Source organism: Tachyglossus aculeatus, chromosome X3 (genome assembly GCF_015852505.1).
Source record: "Tachyglossus aculeatus isolate mTacAcu1 chromosome X3, mTacAcu1.pri, whole genome shotgun sequence".
In the NCBI taxonomy this organism is placed as follows: Eukaryota; Metazoa; Chordata; class Mammalia; order Monotremata; family Tachyglossidae; genus Tachyglossus; species Tachyglossus aculeatus.
Genome location: NC_052099.1, coordinates 24,875,916 through 24,894,497, shown reverse-complemented (window position 1 = coordinate 24,894,497; position 18,582 = coordinate 24,875,916). Strand labels below are relative to the sequence as shown.

Sequence of the window (18,582 nt, the reverse complement as noted above, 5' to 3'; positions counted from 1 at the left end):
CACAGTCTAGAAGATGGATGAGTGAAAGAACGGATGGATGGATGACTGAGTGGGTGAATAAGTGAATGAATGAATGAATGAACGGATGGATGGATGAATGAGTGAGTGAATGAATGAACGGGTGGATGGATGAGTGAATGAACGGATGGATGGATGGGTGAGTGAATGAATGAATGAATGGACGGATGGATGAGTGAGTGAATGAATGAACGGGTTGATGGATGAGTGAATGAACGGATGGATGGATGGGTGAGTGAATGAATGAATGAACGGATGGATGAGTGACTGAGTGAGTGAATGAATGAATGGACGGATGGATGGGTGAATAATAATAATAATAATGATGATGACATTTATTAAGCGCTTACTCTGTGCAAAGCACTGTTCTAAGCGCTGGGAAGGTTACAAGGTAATCAGGTTGCCCCACGGGGGGGCTCCCAGTCTTCATCCCCATTTTCCAGATGAGGTGACTGAGGCCCAGAGCAGTGAAGTGACTGGCCCAAAGTCACCCAGCTGACAGTCGGCGGAGCCGGGATTCGAACCCACGACCTCCGGCTCCAAAGCCCGGGCTCTTCCCACCGAGGCACGAATGAATGAATGAATAAACAGGTGAGTGAGTGGAGTGAGTGAGGGAGTGAGTGAGGGAGGGAGGGAGGGAGGGAGTGAGTGAGTGAGTGAGTGAGTGAGTGGAGTCCGGGCCGGTGTGACGTAAGTCCTGCGGCAGCCAATGAGGCGTTTCCCCGCCCCCTCCCCTCCCCCCCGCTCCGCCTGGCGCCTGTCTAAGGGCGCGAGGGGGCGCCGCCGGACGTGACGTCATCGCTCCCCGTCGGCGGCGGCGCTCTAGCCCCTTCCGGCCGCGTCTCGCCTCCTCCAGGCCCCCTCCTCCCCCCGCGGCCCGGAAGGCTCCGGCCGAGGGACCAACGGCGGCTGCGTCACGGCGCGGCGCGGCACACCACACCGCAACGCACCACACAACACCACACCACACCACAACACCACACCCCCGGCCAACATGGACGCCGTCGACGAAGGTAACGACACCCTCCTCTTCTTCCTCCTCCTCGTCGCCGTGGTGGTCATGGTGATGGTGGTGGTGGGGTGTGTGTGTGTGTGTGTGTGAGGCGGGGGGGGGGGGGGGCGCCTCCGTCATGGCCGGCGGCGGCGGCCGCCTCACGCGGAGACCCCCCCTCAGGCCTCCATTTACTTCATTCACCAGGCACCAAAAAACGGGTTTTTTTCCTCTTTTCGGACGACATTTACCAAGCGCTTACTGCAAAGCACCCTCCTAAGCGCCGGGGAGCTGACGAGGTGATCGGGTGGTCCCACGGTCTTCATCCCCATTTGACGGATGGTGAAACTGAGGCCCAGAGAATAATCGTACTAATAGCGATGGCATTTAGTAAGCGCTTACTGTGTGCAAAGCACCGTCCTAATAATAATAATGGTATTAAGCGCTTACTATGTGCAAAGCACTGTTCTAAGCGCTGGGGAGCTGACAGGGTGATCGGGTGGGCCCACGGTCTTCATCCCCATTTGACGGATGGTGAAACTGAGGCCCAGAGAATAATCATACTAACAGTGATGGCATTTAGTAAGCGCTTACTGTGTGCAAAGCACCGTCCTAATAATAATAATAATAAAAATGGTATTAAGCGCTTACTATGTGCAAAGCACTGTTCTAAGCGCTGGGGAGCTGACGAGGTGATGGGGTGGTCCCACGGTCTTCATCCCCATTTGACGGATGAGGAAAGTGAGGCCCAGAGAATAATCATACTAATAATGATAGCATTTAGTAAGCGCTTACTGTGTGCAAAGCACCGTCCTAATAATAATAATGATAATAATGGCATTTGTTTAAGCGCTTACTATGTGCAAAGCACTGTTCTAAGCGCTGGGGAGCTGACGAGGTGATCGGGTGGTCCCACGGTCTTCATCCCCATTTGACAGATGAGGGAAGTGAGGCCCAGAGAATAATCATACTAATAATGATAGCGTTTAGTAAGCGCTTACTGTGTGCAAAGCACCGTCCTAATAATAATAATAATAATAATGGTATTAAGCGCTTACTATGTGCAAAGCACCGTTCTAAGCACTGGGGAACTGACAGGGTGACCGGGTGGTCCCACGGTCTTCATCCCCATTTGACGGATGAGGAAAGTGAGGCCCAGAGAATAATCATACTAATAATGATAGCATTTAGTAAGCGCTTACTGTGTGCAAAGCACCGTCCTAATAATAATAATGATAATAATGGCATTTGTTTAAGCGCTTACTATGTGCAAAGCACTGTTCTAAGCGCTGGGGAGCTGACAGGGTGGTCAGGTCTTCATCTGATCGGGTGGTCCCACGGTCTTCATCCCCATTTGACGGATGGTGAAACTGAGGCCCAGAGAATAATCATACTAATAATGAGAGCGTTTAGCAAGCGCTTACTGTGTGCAAAGCACCGTCCTAAGCTCTGGGGAGGTTACAAGGTGATGAGGTGGTCCCACGGGGGGCCCACGGTCTTCATCCCCATTTGACGGATGAGGAAAGCGAGGCCCAGAGAATAATCATACTAATAGTGAGAGCGTTTAGTAAGCGCTTACTGTGTGCAAAGCACCGTCCTAAGCGCTGGGGAGGTTACAAGGTGATGAGGTGGTCCCACGGGGGGCCCACGGTCTTCATCCCCATTTGACGGATGAGGAAAGCGAGGCCCAGAGAATAATCATACTAATAGTGAGAGCGTTTAGTAAGCGCTTACTGTGTGCAAAGCACCGTCCTAAGCGCTGGGGAGGTTACAAGGTGATGAGGTGGTCCCACGGGGCGCCCACGGTCTTCATCCCCATTTGACGGATGAGGAAAGTGAGGCCCAGAGAGTAATCATACTAATAATGAGAGCGTTTATTAAGCGCTTACTGTGCGCAAAGCACCGTCCTAAGCGCTGGGGAGGTTACAAGGTGATCAGGTGGTCCCACTGGGGGTTCAGGGTCTTCACCCCCTTTTACAGATGAGGTAACTGAGGCTTAGAGAATAATAATAATAATAATGATGGCATTTATTAAGCACTTACTAGGTGCAAAGCACCGTCCTAAGCGCTGGGGAGTTTACAAGGTGATGAGGTTGTCCCACTTGGGGCTCACGGTCTTCATCCCCATTTGACAGATGAGGAAACTGAGGCTCAGAGAATAATAATGCTAATAATGATAGCATTTATTAAACACTTACTATGTGCAAAGCACTGTCTTAAGCGCTGGCAAGGTTACAAGATGATCAGGTTGTCCCACGGGGGGCTCACAGCCTTCATCCCCATTTGACAGATGAGGAAAGTGAGGCTTAGAGAATAATAATAATAATAGTAATAACGAAGGCATTTATTAAGCGCTTACTGTGTGCAAAGCAATGTCCTAAGCGCTGGGGAGGTTACAAGTTGATCAGGTTGTCCCGTGTGGTGCTCAGGGTCTTCATCCCCATTTGACAGATGAGGAAAGTGAGGCTCAGAGAATAATAATGGCATTTATTAAGCGCTTACTGTGTGCAAAGCACTGTCCTATGCGCTGCGGAGCTTACAAGGTGATCGGGTTTGTCCCACGGGGGGCTCACCGTCTTCATCCCCATTTGACAGATGAGGAAAGTGAAGCTCAGAGAATAATAATAATGGCATTTATTAAGCGCTTACTATGTGCAAAGCACTGTTGTAAGCGCTGGGGAGGTTACAAGGTGATCAGGTTGTCCCACGAGGGGCTCACAGCCTTCATCCCCATTTGACAGGTGAGGAAAGTGAGGCTTAGAGAATAGTAATAATAATGGCATTTATTAAGCGTTTACTAGGTGCCAAGCACTGTTCTAAGCGCTGGGGAGGTTACAAGATGACCAGGTTGTCCCACGGGGGCTCACTGTCTTCATCCCCATTTGACAGATGAGGAAACTGAGGCACAGTGGAAAGAGCCCTGGCTTTGGAGTCAGAGGTCGTGGGTTCAAATTCTTGCTCCCCTAATTGTCAGCTGTGTGACTTTGGGCAAGTCACTTCACTTCTCCGTGCCTCAGTTCCCTCATCTGTAAAATGGGGATTAAGACTGTGAGCCCCACGTGGGACAACCTGATCACCTTGTATCTCCCCCAGTGCTTAGAACAGTGCTTGGTACATAGTAAGCACTTAACAAATACCATCATCATTATTATTATTATTAAGTGACTTGCCCAAAGTCACACAACGGGCAATTGGCGGAACCGGGATTTGAACCCATGACCTCTGACTCCAAAGCCCGGGCTATTTCCACTGAGCCATGCTGTGTTTGCTTTTGTCTTCTTGTCCGTTTCCCCCTTCTAATAATGACAATAAGAATAATAATAATAGCATTTATTAAGCGCTTACTATGTGCCCGGCACTGTTCTAAGCGCAGGGGAGGTTACCAGGTGATCAGGCTGTCCCCCGGGGGGGCTCACAGTCTTCATCCCCATTTTCCAGATGAGGTCACTGTGGCCCAGAGAAGTTAAGTGACTTACCCAAAGTCACACAGCTGACAATAGGTGGAGCAGAATTTGAACCCATGACCTCTGACTCCAAAGCCCGGACTCTTTCCACTGAGCCACGCTGTTTTGTCTTGTTGTCTGTCTCCCCCTTCTAATAATAATAATAATAATAATAATAATGATGGCATTTGTTAAGTGCTTATTGTGTGCCAAGCACTGTTCTAAGCACCGGGGAGGTTACACAGTGACCAAGTTGTCCCACGGTGGGCTCACAGTCTTAATTCCCATTATACAGACGAGGCAACTGAGGCACAAAGAAGTGAAGTGACTTGCCCATAGTCACACAACTAATTGGTGGAGCCGGGATTTGAACCCATGACCTCTGACTCCGAAGCCCGGGCTCTTTCCACTGAGCCACGCTGTTTTGTCTTGTTGTCTGTCTCCCCCTTCGAATCATAATAATAATAATGGCATTTATTAAGCGCTTACTCTGTGCCAAGCACTGTTCTAAGCGCTGGGGTAGATCCAGGTTAATTAGGTCATCCCACATCGGGCTCACAGTCTTAATCCCCGTTTTCCAGATGAGGTAACTGAAGGCTCAGAGACGTTAAGTGACTTGCCTAAAGTCACACAGCTGACAAGCGGCGGAGCCGGGATTAGAACCCACAACCTCTGACTCCCAAGCCCGGGCTTTTTCTGCTAAGCCACGCTGCTTCTCTGTTTGGGCTTTAATCCTGTCATCTTGTCCACACCTTTTTTTTTTTTTTTTCCCTTCCCTTTATGTAGTCATCTTATTTATCTCTGGTTAATGTGGTTGAACTTCATTTAGTAGTTTGCACTGGAGAAAACTGGTTTTTATAAACCTCGATTAAAATATTACCAATGATGGGGACGTAGCCTATGCCAAAAGGTCATTTTCCTCCCTCCTTGATGTGCCCCAGAGTTGCCCGTTTAACAAGCTTTGGCTTCTGTGAGGGGAGGGTGTTATGATAAAGAGGCGGTTTATGGTGTTATTTTTGGGGTTGTGGCTCTTAAACCAAACTGGTTGGGCACCATGGGCTGCAGAATCAGTCAATCAATCAATCAATTGTATTTATTGAGCGCTTACTGTGTGCAGAGCACTGTACTAAGCGCTTGGGAAGGACAAGTTGGCAACATATAGAGACAGTCCATACCCAACAGTGGGCTCACAGTCTCAAAGGGGGAGACAGAGAATAAAACCAAACATACTAACAAAATAAAATAAATAGACCTAGCAGAATATTCAGAGGGGTCTGAGTCAGGTTCTAAATGTTTTTAATAATTGTGCTGGCAGTTCGGAGCACCTTCTTGGGGTTCTGTAGTAAACACTTGGAAATAGTCAAAAAAAATTTAAAAAGTGATTCTGCTCTCAGAGCTTATTCCAATGGGGCAGGCTTAAATTAGTGCACACAGCTCCATTAAGAGTAGGCGTCAGGCATGATTAAACACTCTTGGATTTAGGCCTCAAAAGCTTTTGGGTCTGTCCTTGTGGAAACGTTTCAGAAGGAAAAGATTATTCCAGATGTCACAAAATATTTTCTTTAACACCTTTACTGGGAGTCTCTAGTAGTCATTTTTTTTCCTGGTATCAGGTTTAGTAATGTGTAATGCTGCTTTTCCAAACTCAAGTTCACATAGAGAAGCAGTGTGGCTTAGTGGCAAGAGCACAGGCTTGGGAGTTAGAGGTCATGGGTTCTAATTCAGCCTCCGCCACTTATTAGCTGTATGACTTTGGGCAAGTTACTCAACTTCGCTGTGCCTCAGTTACCTCGTCTGTAAAATGGGGATTAAGACTGTGAGCCCCACATGAGACAACCTGATTACCTTGTATCTACCCCAGTGCTTAGAACAGTGCTTGATACATAGTAAGCACTTAACAAATACTATTATTATTATTATTATTATTATTATTATTATTATTATTATAGATAGCCCTAGGAAGATAACTTTGTTCCTGATCCATGAAATACAGCTAGTTCTTGCAATGGGTGTTTTTTTGCGTATGAATCTAATCTACTCCCTATCCGGTCTGTTATACTGCCTCCGCATTTTGATCCTCTCCTCCTATTAGAGTATAAACTCTCGGCGGATAAGGAAAGGTCGTCTGTCTGTTTCCCCAGTGCTTAATTCAGTATTATTATTATTATTAGCTGCTCAATTTATGCAGTTATTGCTACTTGTGCAAAGAGTGTGTGATTTCATTGTTAAATGACTAAATTTCAGTTAACATTGCTGTCATTCTTTACCAAAAAAAGTGCATTTTTTTAAATCTCGCATTACTATCACTGGGAAAATATTTTAAATGAGACCCCATAGATTATACATTGAAAGATTTAGCTGTAACATTGGCAAAGCTTGTGGAGTTTCTATGTGTATGTACAAGTGGTCCCCTCCCCACAGCACTTGTATATATTTGTACATATTTATTACTCTATTTTATTTCTACATATTTGCTATATTTCTTTTATTAATGATGTGCATATAGCTATAACTCTGTTCTGACGGTATTGACACCTGTCTACTTGTTTTACTGTCTGTCTTCCCCTTCTAAACTGTGACCCCGTTGTTGGGTAGTGATTGTCTCGTATAAATTGACGATTTATACTTCCCAAACACTTTGTACAGTGCCCTGCACACAGTAAGCGCTCAATAAATGCCATTGAATGAATGAATGGTGACACTGAAATATCCGTTGCCCGAGGGGGTGAGGCCAAAAAGGCTGTCCATGCAACCAGCGCTCCTCTGTCTCCCACACTGTGGGCATGTAAAGATGCTGTGGCAAATCAGCCTCTTGGTCCTCCTTTCTTAATTGCTACATGACAAGTGCTCAATAAATATGATTGATTGATTGATGACAGCCTGGTTTGTATGCTGCAGTTACCTCCTAGCAATCAGTTGCAAGGCCATATTAGGACCTTCTTTCTACTCCCTTTTAAAAGTTGTATCTGCCTTCCCAAACAGCTGCTTATTCTCCTGCTCTCTTCCACCTCCCTTCCAGTGACACCGTTTTGTGATCCACGCGCTTCAGTCCCAGGGAACTGACTGCATCTTGGACTGGGTTTTGGTGATTCTCTTTTTTCCATTCGATGTTGATGTTACTCACAGGCCCGGTTTAGAGAGTCCCAGTGTGGTTTCTGGGGCACATCAAAAACTTACAGCCATAAAGAAGGTTGGGCTTAAGGTTGATGACTCAGTTTCCAAGGAGTATGTGTTGTTAGAAAGTTCTAACCAATAGAAATACTTTTATGTTAGACTTACTCTTTGGTTGTATAAGGGTAATTTTTTTTTTCCTTGCTTTTGGAATTCCTTGTCTGGACTAAAGGAAAATGAGTACAGAATTATTTCATCGGTTTGGGATAGTATTTCCCTGAATTTTGTTATAGTAAAGCAGTTATTGTTAACCTAGTAATAATTCTGGTATTTAGTATTTACTATGTGCCAGGCACTATTCTAAGCTTTGGGGTAGATACCAGATAACTGGGTCGGGCGCAATCACCGTCCCGCTTGAGGCTCACGGTCTAAGTAGGAGGGAAAATAGGTATTGAATCCCCATTTTATTCCTGAGGAAACTGAGGGACAGAGCAGTTGAGCGACTTGTAGAAGGTGTCGCAGCCAGGATTACGTCTGGGCTCTTTCTACCAGCCCATAGTGCTTCTCAGAATTAGCATTGTGATATAGAGAAACAGTTTTAGAACCTGAGGCGGTCGTACCTTCAAATGATCATTTGATTTTGGTTGACTCAAGTAAGGGGACTAATTAGTCTCGGTTTTCTGTATGGATCTGCTTATGGTGTCTCAGTAGACTCGGAAGGAAGTGTGTTAAAGGTGAGACCAAAGTAAAGGAAAAATGGTTCCCGAGGAATAATCAATGAGTCAGTCATATCTGAGTGCCGTACCAACGGAGTGGTAGATACATTCCTTGCCCACAGCAAGCAGTGGAAGTTTAAATATGCAAACTACATTTTTGACACCAAAGAAAGCCTAGTGTAGGAATGGGGAACGAGACTTTTATGTGATAAAGTGTAGGCTTCTCTGATTGCCTCAGTGTCCTGTTTTCATCAACTCTTCTATGTCTTCCTCTGGTCAGGCTGCTTACTCCAATACTTTTGTAAATATTGAAAATACATTTCCGTTGTCATTGTATCTCCCTCACACTAGATTTTTGTCTAATTTTGTATGTTTACCATGTCTCCCCTTTAGACTTTAAACTTGTTGAGGGCAGTGAACGTGGTGTTTCTCTCTCCATCTCACCAATATAGTGCTGGGCACTATCCTGTGTGTGCATCCGTGTATGATACTTATTGAGCACTTACTGTGTGCAAAGCAGTGTACTAAGTGCTTGGGAGAGTACAGTACAACAGAGTTGGAAGGCACATTCCTTGCCCAGGTGGAGCTATCAGCCTAGAGGGATAGTACTTCATAAAATCGACTAGCTCCCTCTCAGAATAAAGTCTGAATTATTTACAGAGTGATTCCATTCTGTGGTAACTTGTTCCAGCCAGAACACTGTGTGGGAATCAGGGGACTTTGGTCCGAATAGGTGAGTCTCTTTGGATACGATCCATCGTGTCGGAAGACCAGGTTTGTATGAAGTCACATGCGTGTGCCGTTGGACCTGGTGAAAACTACACCGAGAGTTTTTGTTTAGCATGGGGTTTTTCAAGAAAGCAGGCTCTGCTCTCCAAGATAATTTTCTTGAATAACTTTGAAAGTACTGGTCCTGTTCATTTGATTGAGTTATTATCTTGAAGCTATTCTTCACCAAGTATATTAAGTTTAAAACACTATATACAGTGTGTATATAAGAAAATGTCTGTAAAGAAAGTAACTCAACCAACTCTGTTATATTGTTATACGCTAAGTGCATAGTACACTGCTCTGCATATAGTAAGCACTCAATGAGTATGATTGATTGGTTAATCTGATACAACCACCTAGTGAGGGTGGGGAAAAGACCCAACTTATTATATTCTGTGTGGTTAGTAGTAAGTCTTCTCTGCAACCACCAGAGACATGGTGATGCAGATCAAGACAGTTAACCTTTCTCTGTGCAAACTCCAGCAGAACTGAGATGGGAGTCGGGGGAACGGAGCTAGCTGCTGCTGCCTCGAGACTTGGGAAAAGCGGCAACAGTGCAGCCACTTCCTCGTCTTTAATCCTTTCGCTGAGCCTGGCATCCAGATTGTGCTTCCTGAGATAGGTTTGCAGAACTCCCTAATTAGTCCTCTAGGAATAATTGCTTATCTCTTCTTAATACAATAATATTGACCTTTTTAATACAGTAAAATCCTGTAAGAATTAATGTTTGCAGCATGGTTTCACCAAAACACTAAACCGTTCCTTTGCTGGTTAGCTGAAGATTCTCTTAAAGTCCATGGCCTGCTTCTTCCTTGTCTCCTTCAAAGGCAGATTTTGACCTAAGTAGGAAACTTCTGCTGTACCCTGTGGTTAACTTTAACTGTGATTTGTGTCTACAAACTTTCTGGGCACTAGAAGACTATCGTTTATGCGCGGTCAGGAAAACAGCGTGACCTAGTGAGTCGAGCACATGCCTGGGAGTCAGAAGGTTGTGGATTCTAAACCCAGCTCCTCCACTTGTCTGCTCTGCGGCTCCCTGCGCCTCAGTTACCCCATCTGTAAAATGGGGATTGAGACTGTGAGCTACACGTGGGACCAGAGACTGTGTCCAACCCGATTTGCTTGGATCCACCCCAGCGCCTAGTACAGTACCTGGCACATTTTAAGCACTTAACAGATGCAGCAGTTATTATTATAATAATGATGGTATTTGTTAAGCGCTTACTATGTGCCAAGCACTGTTCTAAGCAGGGAGGTAGATACAAGGTAATCAGTTGTCCCACATGGGGTTCATAGTCTTTAATCCCCATTTCACAGATGAGGTAACTGAGGCACAAAGAAGTTAAGTGACTCGCCCAAAGTCACACAGCTGACAAGTGGCAGAACCAGGATTAGAACTCATGACCTCTGGCTCCCAAGCCAATGCTCTTTCCACTAAGCCACGCTGCTTTTCTATTATTATGTGACTAGCACAGCAGATGAGTACTTTTTTCATCTTCTCTGGTGTAATAATAAGCAGGCGGAGAAGCAGGGAGATCAATTCATTCAGTTACTGTACGGAAGAGTACAATATAAGAATAAACAGACGTATTCCCTGCCGCACAAGGAACTCACGTCTAGAGGGTACTAGGAAGATAAGGCGAAGTTGAGCGCATAAACTGGGACAGGCAACTATGATGGCTCACAATGCCACAATCAATAGTATTGATTGAATGCAGAGCAAGCTACCAAGGCTTGGGGAGGGTACAATAGAGTGAGAAGCCAGGATCCTAGCCCTCAAGTAATCAAGCATTAGTTTACCGTCTTTATGGTGGGTTGGGGGGGTTTAACACAAAATAATTTGCAGGTAAGATGATGGAAAGATGCAGAGGCAATTAAGTGCTTTAAATAATAGAGTATGTAAATCAGCATGTCCCAAAATGTAGTGGGTGGACTGAATGCAGAAGTACCTGATGGTAGTTGAGAGGATATGAGGAGGTGAGAAGGAAGATTAATCCGGGAAAACCAAGAAGAGGTGGAATTTCAAGAGGGCCATGAATATGGGGAGAATTTTGGTGCGGTAGATTTGAAGGGGGAGGAAGTTCTAAGTAGGAGGTAAGGTTTGAATAGAAAGTCAGAGGTGGGAGACTCAGGAACAAAGCTCAATGAGCTAAGCTTGGGAGAAACAAAGTGTGGATGAACAAGGAAGGGTGTTGGTGGAGATCCTTAAAGCTAATGGTCGGGAACTTTTGCTTGCTGTGGGAGGAATGGTTAATGGAGAAATATTTTTGAAAGAGGTGTGTTTAGAGAGTTTTAGAAGATGATTCTGGCAGCCGAGGGAAGAAGGCTGAATGCATCTAGCCACCGGTGAGAAAGCTGATAGAGTAGTCTACCTGAGGTATGACAAGTGCCTGATCAGCAGGGTAGTGATTTGGATGGAGAGGAAGGGTTGAATCTGATAAATCCTATGGAGAAGTGACTAGACTTAGGAAGTTGGAAGAGAATGAGGAGTCAGGGAGCACTCAATAAATACCATTCATTGAAAACCAAGGTTTCAGGCTTTGGAGGAAAATGGTGGTGGGGTTAGCTTTGATAGGAGTGTTGGGAGTCAACATTTAGATGGGTAGGGTCCACAGGTGCATTGAGACACAGACACGTACACTCAGAGATGCATATAAATCTATTTTCAGTACGTATTATTCAGTAATATATATATTAAATGAAAAACTTGAGATCTCAAGAACTAAGCCTTCTGTTTCTGTGTCGGAGCTACCCATGGTTTCACATTGCATGGTATTTTGCAAGAACGCAATTGCGGTGGGAGGAACTTTTACTACATATGTATCCTCAGAAGATGCGTCATATATGTATCTTGGTGGATACTCGTGACACTAATTTATCTCTTAAACTAATGGGTCTTCTGGACATGAAACAGTAACCCACTTATGGACATCACCTGTGTTCCCAAAAGGTAGTCTCTATCTTCCTTAGATTGTGAGCCCTTTAAGGGCCAGGGACCATGGCTATTTCTTATCCATATATTCTTTCCCAGTGCTTAGACGAGTGCTTTGCATACGGTAAATGCTTAATACATACCACTCCTTTATCATTCTTGAAATGCAGGTTTATTTCAAATGTAAGCCATCTGTCTCTAGTACTGTGCAGTATTCTGTTCTCAAATTAAATTTGGAGCAACATTCTGCGGCGTGCAGTTTGAGTAGTAACAGCATTTGTTGTGCTCCCATTGAGCACAGGGCGTAGTATTAAGTGCTTGGGAAAGGCAGGTTCCCTGCTCACAAGGAAGTACCACATTACCTGCCTACAGGAAGCTTACAGTCAGGGGATTGAAGCCCATTTCTAAACTGTAGGTATTGAAGGAGCTTGTGTTTGCTGTGAACACAGTTTGCTCTCTTCACTCGTTAGTAACATCCAAATTGACTTTAGGCCTTTCTCTATTCACTTGAGCAAAACGCATTGCAGGGCTTATATTCAGCATGTTTTGGATCGAATGCAGTAGCAGAACTAGGGAAATCTTCTGACCCCACGTGTCGGGATGCAGCCCAATGCTGTTTTGTAAGAAGCTCCTGTGTACCTGGGTATTGAATGTGGCATTCAGCCAAGAAAGGAACTTTCCCACCTCGTCAGGGAACCAACCGAGTGTAAACACTTGGCTGTTATTAACATGCAGTGAATTTGTACACATATTAGAAGTTAAATCTCTGGATTAGTTTCATTCCTAGAGATGCCATATTAGGCAGATTTTTACATTATTCCACCCAAATGCGCTCCATGACAGTAAGTATTTTTCCTCAGGCTTGGGGAGAGGAATTTTCATGTGATGATGGGGTATAGCAATGAGTTGGAGGTAGAATTGAGTGTGAAGTACTTTTAGGAGTGGAAATTGTATAGCGGGTAAAAAGCTGTTGGGGAGCTTGTGAGCTTAAGTTTGTTTGTGAAGAGAAATGGGTTTCTTCTGGAGACTTTTGAGGACTACGGCGGTGCATTCTGAGTGAGGTTTTAGGAAGGTGATCTGGGCAGTGGAGAGTAGGATACAATGAAATAGGGAACGCCTGGTACTTGAGCCAAATAAGGAGGCCTGCTACAGTAATCCAACTAAGTGATATTGAACGATTGAACTGGGGTGGAGGGCAGAGTCAGAGAACATTGTGGTGGAAACCCCACAGTAGTTGAGACACACTGAAACTGGGAGGTAAAAGTCAGATTCAAAGATGACAGCAACAGATGTGAGTTTCTGGGTCAGAGGAGCCTGATAGTGATGTTGACCTGGATGACAGGAAGAGCAGTAGGCTTAGGAGGGAAGATGAGGAGTTCAAATTTTGCTATATTAGGTTTAAAGCACTGGCAGGTCAAACATTTAAAGCTGTCCTGAGAGTAGGTGGAAATGTGAGACTAAGGTAAGTGAGCGGCTGGGGACCGTGAAGTAGATATGGATGTCAGCTTCAGAGAAATGGTAGCCAGAACCTTGTGGACTGATGAACTCTATGAGAGGACAAACGGTAGGCCAGGAAGAGTAGGAGACATAAACCAGATTGCTGTGGAAAACCATAGTTAGAGCACCGTAAGGGAGGGAGAAAGAATAGCCAGCGGAGGAAACTGAGAACAAGCAGTTAAAGATGGGGAGCTGTCCAAGAGAGTATCGTGTCAGAGAAATCGAGCTGAGAGGCTTTCCAGCAGATTGGAGTGGTCAGGAACATCAGACAAGAGATTTCTTGAGTCAGCCTGAAAATAGGAGAGTTTGAAAGCTGAAGCAGCAAAAGTGCTCCTTTGTGTTATTTTAGCACCTAGTGTACTTCTGGGATGCCTGTGGTCATGTTAAGTAGATCGTGGCCAGATTTAGATTCAGGTTCAAAATGCATTTAGATTATGGAAATTAATGCTCGGGAAATCGAGCAGATGGAATACCTGGTGTTTCCTAAGTACGTTTTATAATGATTTGAGAGTGTTTTTTAACCAAATGGATAAACTTCCTTTGCATATTATCAGTTCTTAATATTAAACACTGTTTTTAGAGTCAATACTCTATAAACATGACTTTTTTTGTCTTCCACTTAGACATTACACATATAGATAGAAGACTTTCTGTAATAAAGGTGGAATGTTTTCTCTAAATGATGCAATCTCAAGGCAGTATTTAATGAGATACATGCAACTATCCTTTAGGTGCCAAATGATAAGAGGTAATCTGTTGTCACTTCCAGCTCTAGTTAAACAATCTCTAATCTGTTAGAGAGTAAAATGTAGCATTTCTATTATTATTTAACATTTATGTAGCAGTTACAACTTTTCAGAGTTCATTAGTCGTTCATGTTTGCTTTTTGGCCTTTTAACCTGTGAGTAGATAAGTGGGATTTATTTCCCATTTTAGATAAGTATATCAGAAGCATAAAGAACAATTCTGGGGGCCCCCCATTATTGTTAATTAGTATGGTGATAATGTAAGTCAACCATCTCTTGAACCAGCATTGGGCCTGAGCCTGTGGGGCCAGGTTATTAAGCATTTGTTACAGGACGTGTCCAGTAAATATCACTGATTGCAGGTCAGGTTGGTAGCAAATCATATTGGATTTAGTTGGTGTTGCATGGTCCCTGTCCCATTGCTTTCTGAAAAGTGGTGGCGGCCCTTGCAATTCCTTTTTCAGAGTTCTGTTTTATAGTTCACATATCTGGTGTGTGATTTGCAGAGTGACATCTTTATTAGCGTTACTCTTTACAAGTTTCTGGTTCATTTTAACCACAAAGATGATGAATCCCAAAATTAATGAGATTCTTCTCTTGATCAGCAGATATATGCAGAGTGTGTCGGTCAGAAGGAACACCTGAGAAACCACTTTACCATCCATGTGTATGCACTGGCAGTATTAAATTTATCCATCAAGAATGGTAAGTTTTCCTTCTATAATATATTTTGAAAAATCACCTTTTACCATATGCCGACGTCTTGTTTTGTAAAATAACATAGTAGCAGAAAATATGAAAAAAATGAAAATTTTTAAACAAAACATTCATAATACATTTTAAAGTTTCTTGGCCTTTTCCAGTTTTTGTAGGTGAGACTATGCAGTCTAAATGAAAGTACGATACATAATGGATTATATTAAATGGATGCAGTCTCTCAATTTTTAATGATTTTAATCATCAGAAGGTATTCTACAGGCTTCTGGACACTTCTGTGGGCTACATCAGTAGACCGTTTCCCATTGTAATCAAAACATCACTTGGCATGACCTTAAATTAAAATGTCCTGCTTATTTAGATAGGACTTGAATCTGCTTGGTATAAAATATTTCATGAGTAGTAGACCCATTTTTAACTAAATTACCTTTAAAAATAGTTTGAACCCCAAAATTCATGTTGATGAAAATCACAACTAGATTCTCCAAAACCCTGGTTACTCCTTTCCCAGAACAGTTGTGTCACTAGGGAATTCAGGGACTAAACATGTTGTTGTTCCTCTTCGTCAGTGGGCCTCCACTTTCCAGGCTAAGGACCACTTTGACAAGGCTAAAAATTCCTCCTAGTCAATGGGGAACCAGTTACTGATAGAAAAAAAGAGGAACCCACTCAATTTAAGGAAGTTTGGGGGACCGTCCTGTCTAGGAGGTGATCTCTAAGGTTTTTTGCTAGATGGTTGTAAGGGAGCCTGTCAGGATAAGGGTCGTCTGTATCATCAGAAGACACAGCATTTGCATCTGTGCATAGCATCAGAGAACAAAATTTTCCCCCAGGGTGAGGTTTTGCGCGACCCCCAATTCCATGTTTTCAGGAGGATTGTGTGTGCTAAAATCCTCTCGGCGAGGGGATGAGCGGAGCATGGTCAGGAGAGGAAAGGGACTTCTTAAGAGAAGAGAAGGCAGAGAGATTTTGCTTTCTCGTCTTCCTGGTTCTCCTTCTCCTGGAGATGAGGAACTCCTGACCACCCCCGCACCCCTCCCCCCACAAATCCTAAAAGTGGAAGTCCCTGGGAGGGCCAATTCCAGCACATTTTGTGGAGCACTGCCCTAAATGATGAATCAACCAGGGACACCAAGACTTACTAAGCAAAACAAGAGCTCGTTCTTGGTCTTAAATTACAACGCTCTCAGGAGTCCTGATCTACTTAAAGGAGCCGGAAAGAAATCTGCAGGAAGTGTGCAGAAGGTCTTAACTGTGTTTTGTAAAGAGGATAAATATGTGGTTGGCTGCATTCTGGTGTTTTCAGGGGTAAGCAGGCTTGTGGTTTTGCTGTCGGTCCAGTGGGTAGAGCAGTACTCTGGAGATGGGAAGACATGGGCTGTAGTCCCAGTTGTGCCTGAAGCTGGCAAAAACTGCTCACGCGTGGCACAGCGTATCACACCCCTGTCCTCACTACTCGCATGAAAGAGAGTAAGTGGTGCTGACGGGCCATTAGCACCACGCAGGTTCTAGGTCCTGAAGTCTCATAATAATAATAATAATAATAATGATGGTGGCATTTATTAAGTACTTACCATGTGCAAAGCACTGTTCTAAGCACTGGGGACGTTACAAAGTGATCAGTTTGTCCCACGGGGGGCTCACGGTCTTCATCCCCATTTTACAGATGAGGTCACTGAGGCCCAGAGAAGTTAAATGACTTGCCCAAAGTCACACAGCTGACAATTGGCTGAGCCGGGCTTTGAACCCATGACCTCTGACTCCAAAGCCCGTGCTCTTTCCACTGAGCCACGACCGAGGCTCATCTCTGATCCCTGAAAGGAGGCTCCAATTTGGTTTAGCTGCTATTTTCTGTCTTGGGCTAAGCTGCTCATAATCAAAATGAACTAACTGTTAAATTTTAAAACTCTTCTAGAATGTAAGTGCCATAATAGTAATTAGCAATACTTATTAAGTGCTTACTCTCAGGTTGGACGTGGTCCCTATCCCTCATGGGGCGCCTAGTCTAAGTAGGAGGGAAAACAGGTACTGAATCCTCATTTTACAGATGAGGTAATGGAGAAACAGAAGTTAAGTGACTTGGCCAAGGCCACCCTCCCTGCTGGCAGGGGTGGCAGAACTGGGATTAGAACCCAGGTCCTCCGACTCCCAGGCTCCTGCTCCTTCCTCTAGGTCATGCTGCCTCCCTTGTGGGCAGGGATTGTGCCTATCTACTCTCCTAAGCGCTTAGTACAGTGCTCTGCATGCAGTAAATTGATCACGAAATGTTGTCATAGTAAAGCCACTTAACTCTTTTTTAAATGCCATTTTAAAGAGAGCCTTCACTTCTCTGGCCTGTTAGAAAAACGTTAGTTTATGCCTGTTTTTTGATCGAGTTAGCAAGATGCAGAATGGATTTTTCATATAGAAAAATAAATTTTAATCAGCCATAAAGCTTTGCCTTTTAAAGATTGGTTAGTCAATGGTATTTTTTAAGCACTTCCTGAACACAGAGCACTTAGGAAGGTACAGTAAAATAGCATCGGTAGAAACAATCCCTCCCCATAGTCTATAGAGGGAAAAAGACATTAATTAAAATATGTTAGAGGAAATGGCAGGGTGTAAAGATATATATATATATAGAAATGCTCTGGGCCTGGGGGTGAGGTTAATATCAATTACTTGAGAAGTACTGATGCAAATGCAAAAAGAAGGATGGATAGGGGAAATGAGGCCTTTGGTCAGGGAAGGCCTCATAGGGGTGATGTGATTTTAGGAAGCCTTTAAAAGTGGAGAGATTTGTGGTCTGTCAGATATAAAGGTGGAGGGAGTTTCAGGTTGGGTTAGGAAACGGGCAAGGGATAGGCAACAAAATAAGATCGAGGTTCAGAAAGTAGGTTGGTATTAAAGAAGCAAATTATGCGGAAGAGAGTGAAGAGAGCCACCTTATACCTAACACCATAGTATTCCTGGGTCTGGACCTGGCTTTGAACCAATGCTTATACCCAGTTTTGAAGCAGGGATACTTGTTCAAACCTTTTTCCCTTTGCTGAATTGTCTCCCTCTGAATTTGCTGTAATACTGGGATATTTACTCTTTACCCATTTTCTGCTGCACAGATTGTTTTGCCTTACCTTTTCCTTTAAAAGCAACCCTGGAATCCTATTCCTATGGAAAGAAAAAAACCCCTAATTATCAGTGCTCGATTTTTGCCACTGTTCAAATTAGCTGCTTATGCTGACTTCTGCAAATAGCTCCCAATGTATAGTTGTATTGTATATGTATTGTATGTATATTTGTAGAAAATTAGCTTTGAATTTTTGAATTGAAAATGTCGTAAACAAGCACTTGAGGAAACAGAATCCTGTAACATTTTTTAGGACAGGAGGAAGCCGTACTATGAAATATGATTATGTACTTAAATTTTCTGTTATGTATATTGTATTTACAAATGTTTGTAATTACAGTTTAGTTCAGTGGCTGAAACATAGCAGAAAAGAATACTGTGAACTCTGCAAACACAGATTTGCTTTCACACCAAGTAAGTTCATAGCTTTTTTTAACATCCTCATAACTAACATCATCTTGCAGTTTGATACGGTGGCTCTTAAAGATGGCTTATTTCTGAAACAAATTCTTAAATTCAGTTTTAATATAAAGT

General features: G+C 43.8%; 1 protein-coding gene across 3 annotated transcripts in view; it reads left to right on the top strand.

Moving 5' to 3' along the window:
• Nucleotides 1–891: 891 nt before the first annotated feature.
• The window catches only part of MARCHF6 (membrane associated ring-CH-type finger 6), a 56,245-nt gene continuing 38,554 nt past the window's right edge, over nt 892–18,582 (top strand). For 2 of the 3 annotated variants that reach the window (XM_038770202.1, XM_038770200.1), the window contains exons 1-3: nt 892–1,031; nt 14,831–14,930; nt 18,389–18,462. In XM_038770202.1, coding sequence (XP_038626130.1) covers nt 1,013–1,031; nt 14,831–14,930; nt 18,389–18,462 — 193 coding nt within the window. In that variant the 5' untranslated portion in view covers nt 892–1,012. The remainder of the gene's footprint in view (nt 1,032–14,830; nt 14,931–18,388; nt 18,463–18,582) is intronic. The other variant, XM_038770201.1, reaches the window with a different exon arrangement.